This window comes from Vidua macroura, chromosome 19 (assembly GCF_024509145.1).
Source record: "Vidua macroura isolate BioBank_ID:100142 chromosome 19, ASM2450914v1, whole genome shotgun sequence".
NCBI lineage: Eukaryota > Metazoa > Chordata > Aves > Passeriformes > Viduidae > Vidua > Vidua macroura.
In genome coordinates, this window is record NC_071589.1 from 11,292,763 (window position 1) to 11,305,610 (window position 12,848).

The 12,848-nt window shown below is 49.4% G+C and overlaps 1 protein-coding gene across 1 annotated transcript in view; it reads right to left on the bottom strand.

Moving 5' to 3' along the window:
• Window positions 1-1,977: 1,977 nt before the first annotated feature.
• Window positions 1,978-12,848, bottom strand: part of ABCA5 (ATP binding cassette subfamily A member 5) — a 36,373-nt gene continuing 25,502 nt past the window's right edge. The window contains exons 23-37 of the mRNA XM_053994663.1: window positions 12,089-12,202; window positions 11,706-11,843; window positions 10,868-10,942; window positions 10,293-10,384; window positions 9,748-9,874; window positions 9,536-9,653; window positions 9,341-9,432; window positions 9,008-9,183; window positions 8,375-8,450; window positions 8,202-8,296; window positions 7,300-7,419; window positions 6,976-7,125; window positions 5,982-6,061; window positions 5,716-5,771; window positions 1,978-4,946 (exon numbers count right to left, since the gene is read on the bottom strand). Coding sequence (XP_053850638.1) covers window positions 4,839-4,946; window positions 5,716-5,771; window positions 5,982-6,061; window positions 6,976-7,125; window positions 7,300-7,419; window positions 8,202-8,296; window positions 8,375-8,450; window positions 9,008-9,183; window positions 9,341-9,432; window positions 9,536-9,653; window positions 9,748-9,874; window positions 10,293-10,384; window positions 10,868-10,942; window positions 11,706-11,843; window positions 12,089-12,202 — 1,617 coding nt within the window. The 3' untranslated portion in view covers window positions 1,978-4,838. The remainder of the gene's footprint in view (window positions 4,947-5,715; window positions 5,772-5,981; window positions 6,062-6,975; window positions 7,126-7,299; window positions 7,420-8,201; window positions 8,297-8,374; window positions 8,451-9,007; window positions 9,184-9,340; window positions 9,433-9,535; window positions 9,654-9,747; window positions 9,875-10,292; window positions 10,385-10,867; window positions 10,943-11,705; window positions 11,844-12,088; window positions 12,203-12,848) is intronic.

Genomic DNA, 12,848 nt, shown 5'->3' on the forward strand with positions numbered 1-12,848 from the left:
CGCTTTGGAGGAGCTCACTCCACTCCTGCAGATGTTCCCGGCAGGCAGCAGAGTTGGGGTGGCCTGGGATGGGGTGAACCTTCCCTCCCGAGAGGTGGCAAAGCCACTTTGTCCCTGGCCCAGCTTCTCCAGAGGGAAAACTCTGCTGCCTTGTCCCCATCGTGCCCAGAGCCTGACTCAGCAAATGCTCCTTCCTCTGCTGAGGCAAATCCTGCACCCCAGCTCCAAGGGGATTTTAGTTCTTCTTTCTCCTTTCCCCGTTGTTTTGAGCGGGGTTTTTTCCCAATTTCCACTCCTTTTAATTGCTTTTCCAGCAGCTGCCGCACAGCTGGAAGCAGGATGGAGCGTGTTGGGCGTTTAAAAACAAAACATCTTTCCAGTGGATCTGCACTCAGAACAGGGAGGTGAGGAAATCAGAGAAGGCAGGGGATCCAAACGAGCTGGGAGGGTGCATGGCCACGGGATAATTCAGTGAGTTAAATGAATTTGACTGTCCCGGAACTTCCACAGCTCGAGGATTGTGCATCTGATTTGCAGAGCTGCCTCAAACCACAAGGTTGTTGCTTAACAAAAGGCTGGGGCTCTGCTGCAGCTGCTGATTTTCTCATTTTCAAGGCATGAGCTCATTTAGGAGAGGAGCAGAAGCGTTTTCTGGCATTCCTTCGTGTTGGGCAACAGGGGAGCAACGGGCAAGGCTCCTTGTGACTGCAGAAAGCCCATCTGAGGTGCACTTCACCAAAAAACAGCACTTTTCTGACCAAAACTCAGTGTGGGACCCAGCCCTGCCCTGACTGCACATTAGCTACAGAAAAAGGCTTTTTCACAGGAAAATGACACCTGCTCCAAGCACCCCTTGGGGTTCCCCACCCTGCTCCTGGCCCTGCTGCTGAAGTGGGACCCCAACCCCTCAGGGCTTCGCTGAGCAGCAGCAGATATTAAAATATCATTAATTAAATCCCCCCCAAGCAGATGCTCCACAGGATTTCTGAGAAGGGGACTCAGGACCAGCCTTTGTGTCTGCCAGGAGGAAGAGAGGGGCTGGGAAGGGAGCCAGACCCTTCCAGGGGGACATGCCAAGCAGAGGAAAAAGGAACAGCAAGAGCTCCAGGAAACCCTTATCAAAGGGAAATTCAGCATGTTAAATCAGGGACTTTCTGGACATCTCTTAAAAGAAGCATTATAAGGGAATGAATTAATTTTACAGCTTAAGAAAAAAAAAAAAAAAAATCCATGGCACACTGCCCTTCCACACCATCAGAAACAAACGAGTATGAACTGCTGGGAACTGTCCCCCAGCTCAGATGCAACTTCTTTGGGGTTATTTCCTCTCCACTGAGGAGCTCAGGGAGCACAAACCCCTTTTGTTTTGCTGCACCCTTCACTGACCCATGAGGCTGGAGGCGAGCACCTCCTCCTCTTCCTCAGCAGGGTCTCTCCAGGGACCTGGCAGTCCCACAGGACAGCCCAGGAGCAGACAGTGCCCTCCATCCCTGCAGAGCACATTCCACATCCCACCTTCGGCCAAACCTCCCCCATTCCACTGCCCCTCACCCCAGAGCCAGCACCCACCCGGCGAATTCACCTTGGGCACAGCTCCAAGCACAGAAATGAATTGTTTTTTTTGAACTGGGGTTAATTTTCCAGTGGCTGGAGGTGATTCACCCCTGCAGATGGACAAAGTGCCATGCCAGGAGCACGCAGCTGCCGTGGGGTCACTGCGAGCCCGAAGCTGGGCTGAACGGATCCGGCTGCAAAGCGCCACTGCGGGCGGTCGGATCCGCAGTGTTGCAACACTGCAAAAATCCCCCAAATTCGCTTTAAAATATGTAAATACTGCAGCCCCAGAGCCTGGCCATGCCAACAGCCAGGGCTCTGCCTGAGCCCAGCCACCTGAAACTCTGGTGCACCCCAAAATCAGCCCAGGCTTTGAAAACCATCTCCATTTCCAGCACAGCAAACCAGACAGAAAGACAAGAGTTTAACAACCCAATCCACCTTTATTTTGGGAGTACTTCCGGCTGGGAAAGGAAAATCCTCACCTTTACAAGTACAGCCAAGTGCTGAAGGAAAGGCAAGTGTGTAAAAGGAACTGCATGTGGTCCAGCAGCAGTAGGAGTGTCACAAATGTGTCGCCTTCAGGCTGGCACCCTCTGCTTCTGCTGCCAGAGCTCTGCATGCTGGCTGTGCAATAAATCTCACTTGCTGAACAGAGATACTTTTAAATAAGGACTTTTTTTTTTGGGAATGTAAACAAAACCAGACACATGAAACTCTCCATAGAAAATCACAACCTTGTAACAACAGCACGAAGTGAAGGCGTTTTCCAGGCTTTGGATCCATCACAACAACCCTGCAAGGCAGCTCCAACCATCTCACCTGGGAATGGTGAGCCAAACTGGCTGGATTTACCCCAAATCCCCCCAAATCCAGTTTATCTCTGGGAGCACAGGCTGGGTGTGTGTTGGATGGATGGGATTTGGAAAGTCGGTGATAACAGCCGAACAAAGAGCTTCAAATGCCAGGAATAAAGATCTGCTGGTTCCTGGTTTAATTTTGCCTGTTTTTTTTTTTTCCTATTCTGGCAGTTACAGACGTCTTAGGACACTTTGAAACACTTCTGATATGAGGACAGTGATGTTTTGGGGTGGAATTTTACCCCACTTTCACACATAATGTCACCAGGCCGAAAAGATCCCACCCAAACAGGGAATTAATTTAATGAGCCAAATTCCCTGTCCTGTCTGTAGCTGCACAAAAACCAGTGCCACCATCCACTGGGCTCCTCCAAGATAAACAACAGCACCAAACTCAGCTAATCTGGCTTCTAATCCAAAGTTTTCCCATCTGAAATGTGAGGAAATATGGAAATACCTGAAACAGACAGCACAGAACTATTTTACAGACTATCAACTCCAAGCGAAAGAATAAATTCAAGGCAGACACCAAGGCTGCTCACAGGTCACACTAATTCCCTAAATCCACGTGACAAGAATGTGCAATTGATGGGCAGGTGACACTTGGCTGAAACACCACTGGCAAAAAGAGACCAAAGAAATGTGGGGTCTGGGAAAAATGCACTCAACTTGTACACAACTGCAAGGGAAAGTGCCAAGAGAATTCTGAGTCTCAAACTGCTCCAAACCAAGGCAAAAGCTCAGAGCTCCCAGCCAGCAGCAGGGCTGGGGCTAAATAAATATAACATCTGAATTTGGGGTTTTTTTCCTTTTCTGACAGGGAAGTTTCACCCCTGTCAGGAAGTGTTGGAGCTGCAGTTTGCTTTAATCCTGTCCTTTTAATCCCTCATTTCCAGGATTATGATTCCCTGGGATGTCCAGGGTTTTCTGTAGGGCTTGGCCTCAAATTTTAACTACAAAACCAAAGTCGTGCATTTCCATGAAACCTATGGTTACAAAAGAGGAAGTACAATTCTGCATAAGGAGTTCACATTTCCCTATATAAGAAACTGATGGAAACAGATTTTGGCTGAACACACTGATCAACCATTATCAGACATATCACACACATTATTGCCTGATGATTACAAACAGTTGGGACACACAACTCCAAACTTACCAATTTTTTTTTTAGTTTTCTCAAGAAAAACCAAGGTCTTTTCTAACTTTAAGGTGAAGATACACAAATGATACGACTTATGAAGGCAGTGTCTCAATAGAAACACATCTGTATCTGTTCATTGCAGAGCAAAATGAACTGGGAGCAATCTTTAATTTCCCCTTATAAAACTAAAAAAAAAATGTGATGATAGCTTTGTGTAGAAAAAACAACAACAAAAAAATATATTTTCAACATCCATCTGTCATATTTCAGGCTAAAGGACGAAATATTCTGCTCTTCTTAGTGCTCCTATGCAAACCAAAGGCACCTTTCTTATGGGTGAGGCTCTGAACTGGGACCGTTTGATTTGGGGTTTTACAAAGGGGGTGACAAAATGGGCCCTGTGTTACTGACAACCACAACAACGAGGGATTGGGAAACACTGGAGCTCATGGATGCACTGGCAAGGAAAATGCAAACAACTCCAAAGCACTGTGTGTGAGGGCAACTGGCAGCACACACGCTGTCACAGCCAGGGGAAGAATCACGCTGCTCTGGATGGAGACAGGGCAGAACCACATCCACTCTGCCCACCCCCCCATGCCCCCCAGCATGCAGGACAAACCCCAGTGGCACCCACAGCTGGCAGCCTGCAGGGGAGAGGACTGGCAGTGCCAGCAAGCACCACTTGTGATCTGCAAATGAACATTTTCAGGCTGGTGGGGCGCCAAGCCGAGCTGGCCGTGCGGTTCAGGACCCTCCTTGCAGTGGGACGGGGACTCTGCAGTGGCTTTTCCCCCTCTCTTCTAAGCAGGTGCATCTTCAAAGCAGAAGCAGGCATGGCTGAGCTGCTGGAGGAGCAGGGATGGGTGTGCAGGACGGGCACAGCCCAGCCAGGGGCACGGCCAGAGCCTGCAAAGCCCCGGGGCAGGACGCTCCAGCGGAGCCTGGCTCTGCTCAGACCAGGCTTTTCCTGAAGGACAGCCCAGCCTCCTGCCCAGCAGAGCCAGGGGAAGGCAGGTGGGAGCTCCTGCACCAGCCACCAACTCCAGGAGATGCCGTGGCAGCGCCCTCCTGCCCAGCACAGCCCGGGAGCAGCGAGGGGAGCGGGGATTTGGGGTCAGCCAGAGGAGCAGTGGGGATGCTCACGGCTCCTGCGGCGTTATTCCCAAGGCCAGGACGGTGGGACACGCTCAGGGCTGCCAAACCCAGCTGTCCTTGCCCACCCCAGCTCCAGGAGCAGAGGGAGGATTGGTGCTGGCACCCACAGGAGCACGGGGAGCTCAGAAAATGACTCGGTCCTCCTGCGTCCTCTCCCACCACAGGCTGCTGTTCAGGGTGCCAAAGCTGCTGTCCTCCTCCTCCTGCTCTTTAGCCAGCTCCACAAACACCTGGAAAACATGGAGAAGACACCATCCTCCTTGTAGGAGCTTCCTGGGTCACTAATACAACTCATGCTGAAATCCTCATGAGTGTTCAGTGTATTGCTTCATCTCTGAGTAAGACATTTTTCGTATTTTTAGTATTTTGAGGTTTTTCTCCTACTCCTACCCTCCCACCTCTTTTCTTCCAAGAGCACAAATTCAACACTGAAGGACATTAATTGTCAGCAATAATTAATCCACAATAAGCAATTACAAGTCTGAGCTTCACCTTCCTTCCAGCTACGAACAGCAAATGTCTGTTCTTGGAATAAATCAGAGCAGCTTTTCCACTAATACCACACATTTGCTTTCTTCCAGTCACTGCAGTCGGTATCTTATTTTTAGAGGGAAAAACGGGAATAAGAAGGAGCTGGAGAGCTGGCAGATGTGATTCACTTTGCAAAAAGGGAATTTAGTTTCCCAAAAATGCCCCAACAGGCATCAGCAAAGCAGCCCCAGAGGCCTGAGAGCAGAGTTTGGGGGATGAGCTGCCTGCACAGGGCTCTGGGATCATGGAATGCTCTGGGTTGGAAGGGACCTTAAAGCTGATCTCATCCTGGCCAACCTGGCCTTGGACACTTCCAGGGATGGGGCAGCCACAACTTCTCTGGGAATTTTATCCCAGCCCTTTCCCCACCCACACAAGGAGGAATTCCTTCCAAATATCCCATCTACCCCTGCCCTCTGACACCTTCACCTGGCAGGGTTTACACTCACAAAACAGAATTTAACACACCTGTTCCAGTGTTGCTTGAGAAAAGCTGTAGTCCTCGATGTTGAAGGCATGTTTTACTGGTGAAAGAATCAGTAAGAGCAGATTTAGGGACACTTCACTTACTCTTGATTTCCCAAGAAACAGAGTTGGGGACAAACACCAATGAAAGAAAATTAAGTTAAATAAATTTGGAACAGAAAAAGAGGAGTGACATTCACATGGCAGAAGTGTCAGAAATGGGAGACAAAAGGATTTGTGTGTGTGATGTATGGCAAGTCCTTCATTACCTTCCTCCAGCTTGGAAAAAGAATGTGAAAGTGACTGTACGTCTTCTTTAGGAATTTTATACGCCAAGATAGAAGCAAAACTGGAACAAAGAAGCAAAACAAATTTAGCTTCAAGCAAAATCACTCCAAGTAAAAATATTAATACCCCGTGGGAAGGATTTAAACTCCTTTTCTGAAGGCTACTGCAGGCATCCTGACTGTCACCATCACACAGGAGAAGGGCAGTGATGCAGCTCCAGGTGCATCAGCTGAGACCACCCGAGACTGCTCTAAGTTCATGCTCCTCCACTCAGATTCAATCATTTCTATTCTGCTTACTCATGGCAGATTTGCTTCCTGGAGCTCCCAGAGTCCTGAGCTTTTGGATTTCAGCTGAGCTGGGAGGTCTCAGCACGTCCTGGAAGTTTGCATCACGCGGCCGTTCCTGCAACCCTGACTGCAGCACAGGGAGCTGCTCTGCCCTGCACAGGGAACTCCCCTCCCTCCTTCCCATCTCCCACGTTTGAGGAAGGATCACACTCATGATCCCTCAAGGATCACACTCCTCTGGATGCCTGCAGTGCCCTTTGAGGAGTCTCTCCAGCCACCGAGCCAAACCCTCTGGCACAAGCTCAGAGCTGCTGGTGGAACAGCAGCCAGCCCACCCTGGAGCTGAGACCCCCAGAGACCTCAGGCATTTCCAGGTAAGGGCAGTGAGTCAGAGACTCGGATTTCAGCCCTTTCCCGGGGGCCCTGACCCAGGAGGAAGCTGTCAGGCAACAGCTATGCAGAAATCCAGTTCTGCTTCCTCTGTGCCAAACATCTGCGTGGGCTGCCGGCCCCCGCCCTGCCAGCCCGGGCTCTGCTGCCTTCCAGATCCCTTCCTTTTTTTATTCTTCATTTTTTTTAAAGCTGTGTGTAAATATTTACATTCCTTCCCCGGTGCCAAGGAGCTGCTGTGAAATCAGAGGGTTTGATTCACATCAGTATTTTCTGGATATCTGTCAAACCTCACCTTTCCTGGCGGCTGGCGTTGGGGAAGATGTGCAAAATCTGGCTCTGCAGATACTCCACCTGCTGCACATCTGCTGCCTCCCTTAATTTCATTTCCAAAAAGTATCCTCTGCCAAACTTGCTCTTCAGGTGTTGGACAGTACCTATACACCTATAAATTACAGACAGAAAACACAAGTTGTACTCAAGAACAGCCTACCCTCAAACAGATCCTTTTTGCTGCTAAGGATTAATTTAAGGTACCAAATTTGTCTGTTTTTTCACAGAAATAGATCCCAGGTGCCAGCTGCCTGTGCCCCCTGCCCCAGGGGGGATCTGGGGGTACCTGAGCTGCCCTGACACCAGGATGGCCACACGGTCACAGACAGCATCTGCCTCCTCCATGTAGTGCGTGGTCAGGATTGCTGCCCTCTCCTTGTTCTTAAAGGCTGCTCGGATCGCCCGCCTGCAAAACACAACCAGACCAGCCCTGAACAAAAGCATCTGGCAGGGAACAGCAAATCCTGCCTCAGTAGGAAAGGAGGGCTGTCATGGGCCCTCTATTTATGGTTTAATGCTGCTCCCACGGCAACAATTAACACCTGAATTTCCTAAAGACAGATCAAATCTGTATTCCTTGTATTATTTTAAGGATTTCTTTCAGCCTTCAAGCCTGTGATTCCCAAGCTGCCCTGGGAGAGGACACAGCTGTGCTGCACCTGGCACACAGGTTGGGCTGATGCTCCCCTTCTTGTGAGACCCCACCTGCAGTCCTGTGTCCAGCCCTGGGGCTCCCAGCACAGCAGGAGCTGCTGGAGCGAGTCCAGAGGAGGCCACGGAGATGCTCCAAGAGCTGGAGCCCTTCAGCTATGGACACAGGCTGAGTGTTGGGGGTGTTCATCCAAAGAGAAGCCCTGGGAAGAGCTCAGAGCCCCTCCCAGAGCCTAAAGGGACTCCAGGAGAGCTGGAGAGGCACTTGGGGCAGGGATGGAGGGACAGGACGCAGGGAATGGCTTCCCCCTGCCAAAGGGCAGGGTTAGATGGGATATTGGGCAGGAATGACTCTGCTTTAGTGGAAGATATCCCTGCCCACGGCAGCGGGGTGGAACTGGATGATCTTCATGGTCCCTTCCAACCCAAGCCAAGGCGCTGTGTTTTTCCCTGGCTGTGGCTCACAGGGAGGGATACCTCAGCAGGGATAACTCCCCCCAGAGCAGGCTGGCCCCTGGAGCCATGGCCAGCACTCACCACATGTGCTGCTTGGCTTTGGGGTCCATCCCGGTGGAGGGCTCGTCCAGCAGCGTGACCCGTGGGTTGCCCAGCATGCTGAGGGCAAAGCAGAGCTGGGGGAAGGCAGAGGGGCAGGGTGAGGACAGGGAGGGTGCTGGGGACCCCCCAGGTGACCCCAGAGCCCCCCATACCTTGCGTTTCAGCCCCATTCCCAACTTCTTTGTCATCTTCTGCAGGTGGTCCTTTAAATCCAGCACGTTGGCGATGCTGGGGAGGGAAGGACCAGGTTGGGAGGGGGATGGTTTGGCTTCCCCCTCACCAGAGAATGAAAACCAGCTCCTTTTGAAGAGCTCAGTTACAAATATTTGTGTATCAAGTATAAAAAAAAAAAAAAGCAGAGCAAAAAGCAGAATTGGAGCTTCCATACAAAGCCACCTGTCCTGGAGGAGCCTTGGTGAGAACAGAAACAGCTCCAAGCCCAGGATTCCCCATGCCTGCAGCTTCTACAAAGGTCACTGTTAGTACTTTATAACCTGAGAAAAATAACTTCAAAAAAACATCTATCAAAATGAAAAATCCCAGCTGAATTTTGTGTGGATTAACCATCATCTCCTCATCTACGAATTCACAATCGTGGAATTTCAACCAAGCTTAAAACCAAACTTAAATGGAAACAAAAACTGCATTAGGAAAGGTGAGAAGAGAAAAAAAAAAAAACCACAAAAAATAAAAAAGCCAAAATCCCTCCAGCAATAAGCCAGAAGATAAAAAAAGCTAAAGCAACTTCAGTTGAGCCCCAGAGATTTCTGTAATGAACTACTCACCGCTTGATGACCTCTTTAACATCAGACTGGCTCATGCCTTTGATAGCACCATAAATCTCAAAGTGCTCCTGCACTGTGATATCTGGCCAGAGAGGATTTGTCTGGGGACAGTACCCCACGAATTTCACTGAATCCTCCTCACTGCTCAGCCCAAAGGAATTATCTCCCATCAGAACCTGCGAGGAAAGTGCCCAGACCTTAATCCAGAATATTACAGATTCCCAAACTCTTTTTTGCATGGTTTTAGCAAAATGCCCTCAGGAGTGCTTGCAGTAATAACAATAAAATTGAAATATGGGTTGATTTTTTGTGTAACTGTGGCACAGAACATACCTGCCCACTGGTTGGCTCAATCTCTCCAACGAGCATATTAATTAATGTGCTTTTCCCAGCTCCATTGGGTCCCAACAAACCCAGGATTTCTCCTAATAAAGGACAACACAAACATTGCCCACGAGATCAGATAAATGCTTCCAAGAGCTGTTTTCATAAAAAAACCAGCTCAACAGCAAGCAACTGAACTCCAACCTTTCTTCACACAGAGGGAAACATGTTTGGTCGCCACTTTCTTTATTTTTCTCCCCAGAAGAAATTCCTTCTTTTCATCAAACTCTTTGTGCAGGCTGCTGACCAGGATGGCTGGCATCTGGCAGAGAAGAGGGAAGTGGCTGCAGATCCCAGCAGCTCTGGGGGAGCCTCCAAACTCCCAGTTTGGGGATTTGGGCAAGGCAAGGTTTTACCTCCTCACTCCTGGGGCTGCTCAGGATCTCTCTGACTCGCAGCCTCTCTGCCTTCACATCCTCGTCCTCGTTCTCCTCGTGAGGCATATCTGGGAACTTCCAGGGCTTGGCTTTGGTAAAACATTTCCTAAAAGGGAGGAAAACAGCACGAGGCCCCTGCTCAGCTCTCAGCTGAGCTTGGCTCAGGGCTTTGGTGCTCAAAGGCATTTGCAGCTCATCCCAGAGCAGGAGGAGCTCAGGGACTGCCACTGTGTCACCTCCCTGCTGAGCTCTTGGCGGGGTGCAGCATCCCTGGCCGTGCACTGGGAATGGCAATTCCCTTATTTTTACATAGGGAACGCCCTTACAAAATTCCTGATTTTGCAGTGATGGAAGTCGAGAGGAAATAAACTCCCCCATTTCTGCACTTCAGTGACAATTCCCGATGGGATATAATGAAAGATATTTTATTTCTCCCCCTTCACAGCCCAGTTTAACCACCGTCACCTCCAAAACCAGTTTTTTTTTGGACAACACCATGGATAAAAACCATTCAGGAGACACACCTGAAGAAGGGATCTTCTCTCACCGTCCTCCCTCCGTTCTTCAGCTCGAAGCAGCGCAGCAGGAACAGCCACACCACGCACTGCAGGTAGGGCTGAGGCAGACAAAAACCACCCTGGTCACCAGCCTGGGGACCCTGGGGTGACCCCACCACAGTGAGGAGGGACAAGAAGCTCCAGCCCTGCACCACCACACAAGTGGTGGTGCTGCCAAGAAGATTGAACGCATCATTACGTGCTGCTCAGCGGCTCTGAGGATGCACAACCAAAGTGGGTTTAGATTTAAAAGCAATTATTTGGGGTTTTTGTGCAGAGAAGGGGCTGTGCCTGCTCTGGAGCTCTTGCTCCATCAGCAGGGATTCCCCACAATAATCAGAATTAACACTGGCAGTGTTGATCAGGCCATAGGGGGAGGAGATGTTGAGCTGGTGGGCACAGCAGCTTTCCTGACTCTGCCTGTGCTGCAGGCTCAGCATCAGAGCAAATCTTGCCTGATCAAGGTGAGGGACAGCAGGGCATCCCAGCAGGAGCCACAGGAGGTGTATTTATAAAAACAGAGAATGCAATGCCATGCTCACAGCCACAACTGCCACCAGCAGCCTGTCCCAGGGGTCGTGGTATCCCCGACTCTCGCCCTTGCCTTTCCATGAGACCTGGGAATTCAGGGAAAAGCATGGTCAGGTAAATCAGCACCTGCAGAGACCCCATTTCCTACACTGTGCTTTCATCTCCTTCAGGCTGTGGTGCTCCAGCACTTCCTGAGCTCTGCAGAGACTCTCCAAAAAAAATAAAAAAAAAACAAATAAAAAAAATCAAAATCAAAAAATCAAAAACCAAATCAGCTCCATCCAAACACTGGAGCTGCCCCTGCTTTCAAGCCACCACTCCCAATGTACCCTTGTCCCAGCCCTGGCTTTGCTCACTGAGGAACACGTGGTTTTCCTTGGAATATCCCAGAATCATGGAGTGGTTTGGGACCTCAAAGCCCCTCTCATTCCACCCCCTGTTGCTCCAAGCCCTGTCCAGCCTGGCCTTGGACTCTTCCAGGGATGCAGGGGCAGCCACAGCTGCTCTGGGCAGCGCCTGCCCATCCTGACAGGGAGGAATTATTCCCCAAAATCCAACCTAACCCTACTCTCTGTCAGCTTGGAGCCATTCCCCCTTGTCCTGTCCCTCCATCACTTGTAAAAAGTCCTTCTCCATCTTTCTTGTAGGCTCCCTCCTCTCAGAGAAAGGACATTTCATGGAAAACTTGCTGCTTTCCCCCTTTTAAAACCAAACTACTTCACTTAACAGGAAAAAGGTGATGTTTCTCCATCTTCACGTGCAAAGTGACTGCAGAGGACACACTAAAGACACCCACCCAAGCCCAGCCACCTCCAAGGGCTCTGGAAAGGATCCCTGGAGTGCCCTTACCTTTATAAAGCAAATCAGGCAGCCAATAAGGGGATAAATAGGAATGAAGATGGAGAAGACATAGTGCAGGATGGTGGTCACCAGGTAATGGTCCAGGAAAAAGGACACTTCAGTGACTACTGTGCAGAGCAAGGCTGTCTGTACCAAAGAAAAGGGGGAAAAATGTCCATTTTCATCCACTTCAGACTCTCCAAGCATAAGTTAATCATTTTAAGGCACTTTTTCTTAAAGCTGTTATCACTCAGGATATGGCAGTGAGTAAAAATTTCCCATTTCCTGGGCACTAGGGACACACAGCTCAACAAAACAGCTGGGATTTTTTGCTGTGCCTTTGGAAATCACCAGTCTTCCCACTTATCCCAGCTCCAGGCCAAGTCACTCACCACTGAAAATATAAATGACCAAAATTCCTTCGTGTTCTGGACTTTTTTGAAGGTGAAGGAGACCACGTAGGTGAAGAGCACGACTGAGGGGACATAACCAATCAGGCAAAAAATCTGCAGAGACAGGAAAGGATTCTCAGGGAATGTGCAGCAGGAATTTTTTTTTTTTTTTTTGCATAAGGATCAACTGGAATTACCTCAGTGTGATACAGAACTCTGGATTCATCTCTGTCTCTTTATTTGATGTGTTTTGCTGCCTTGGTGCATAGAGAATGTATTATTAAAGACACAGATTAAAGAATGTGTGGAGAGGCAAAAATTCCCCTCTCCTTCAGCTTCCTTTAAACTCTTTCCCTTTTTTTTTTTTTTTTTTTTTTTTTTTTTTTTTGTTACAGAGGCTCACATAAATGCTGACCTCAAGATTCTGGCAAACAGGAAGAATTCCACCATGGCATTTTGCATTTTTGTAGGGATTCAAACAAGGGTAGAAAAGCAGCCCTGCAGCCACATCCCAAACGTGATTGACTCTGGAAAAGCAGCTGGGAAAAGCTGATTCCTCTCAGTTCCAGCCAGTATCACAGGGAAGCCTGCTCTGAATATCAAAGACATGAAGTCTTGTGCTGCCCTGCACTTAATCCCATCTGCAGCTCTCTGCAGAGATGGGCTCTGCTCAGTGTCACTGTGCCCTTGTGATCAGCAGCAAATCACAGCACAGAGCAGGCTGAGGCAGCAGGAAGAAAGGAGCATTCCCTTGGAAAAT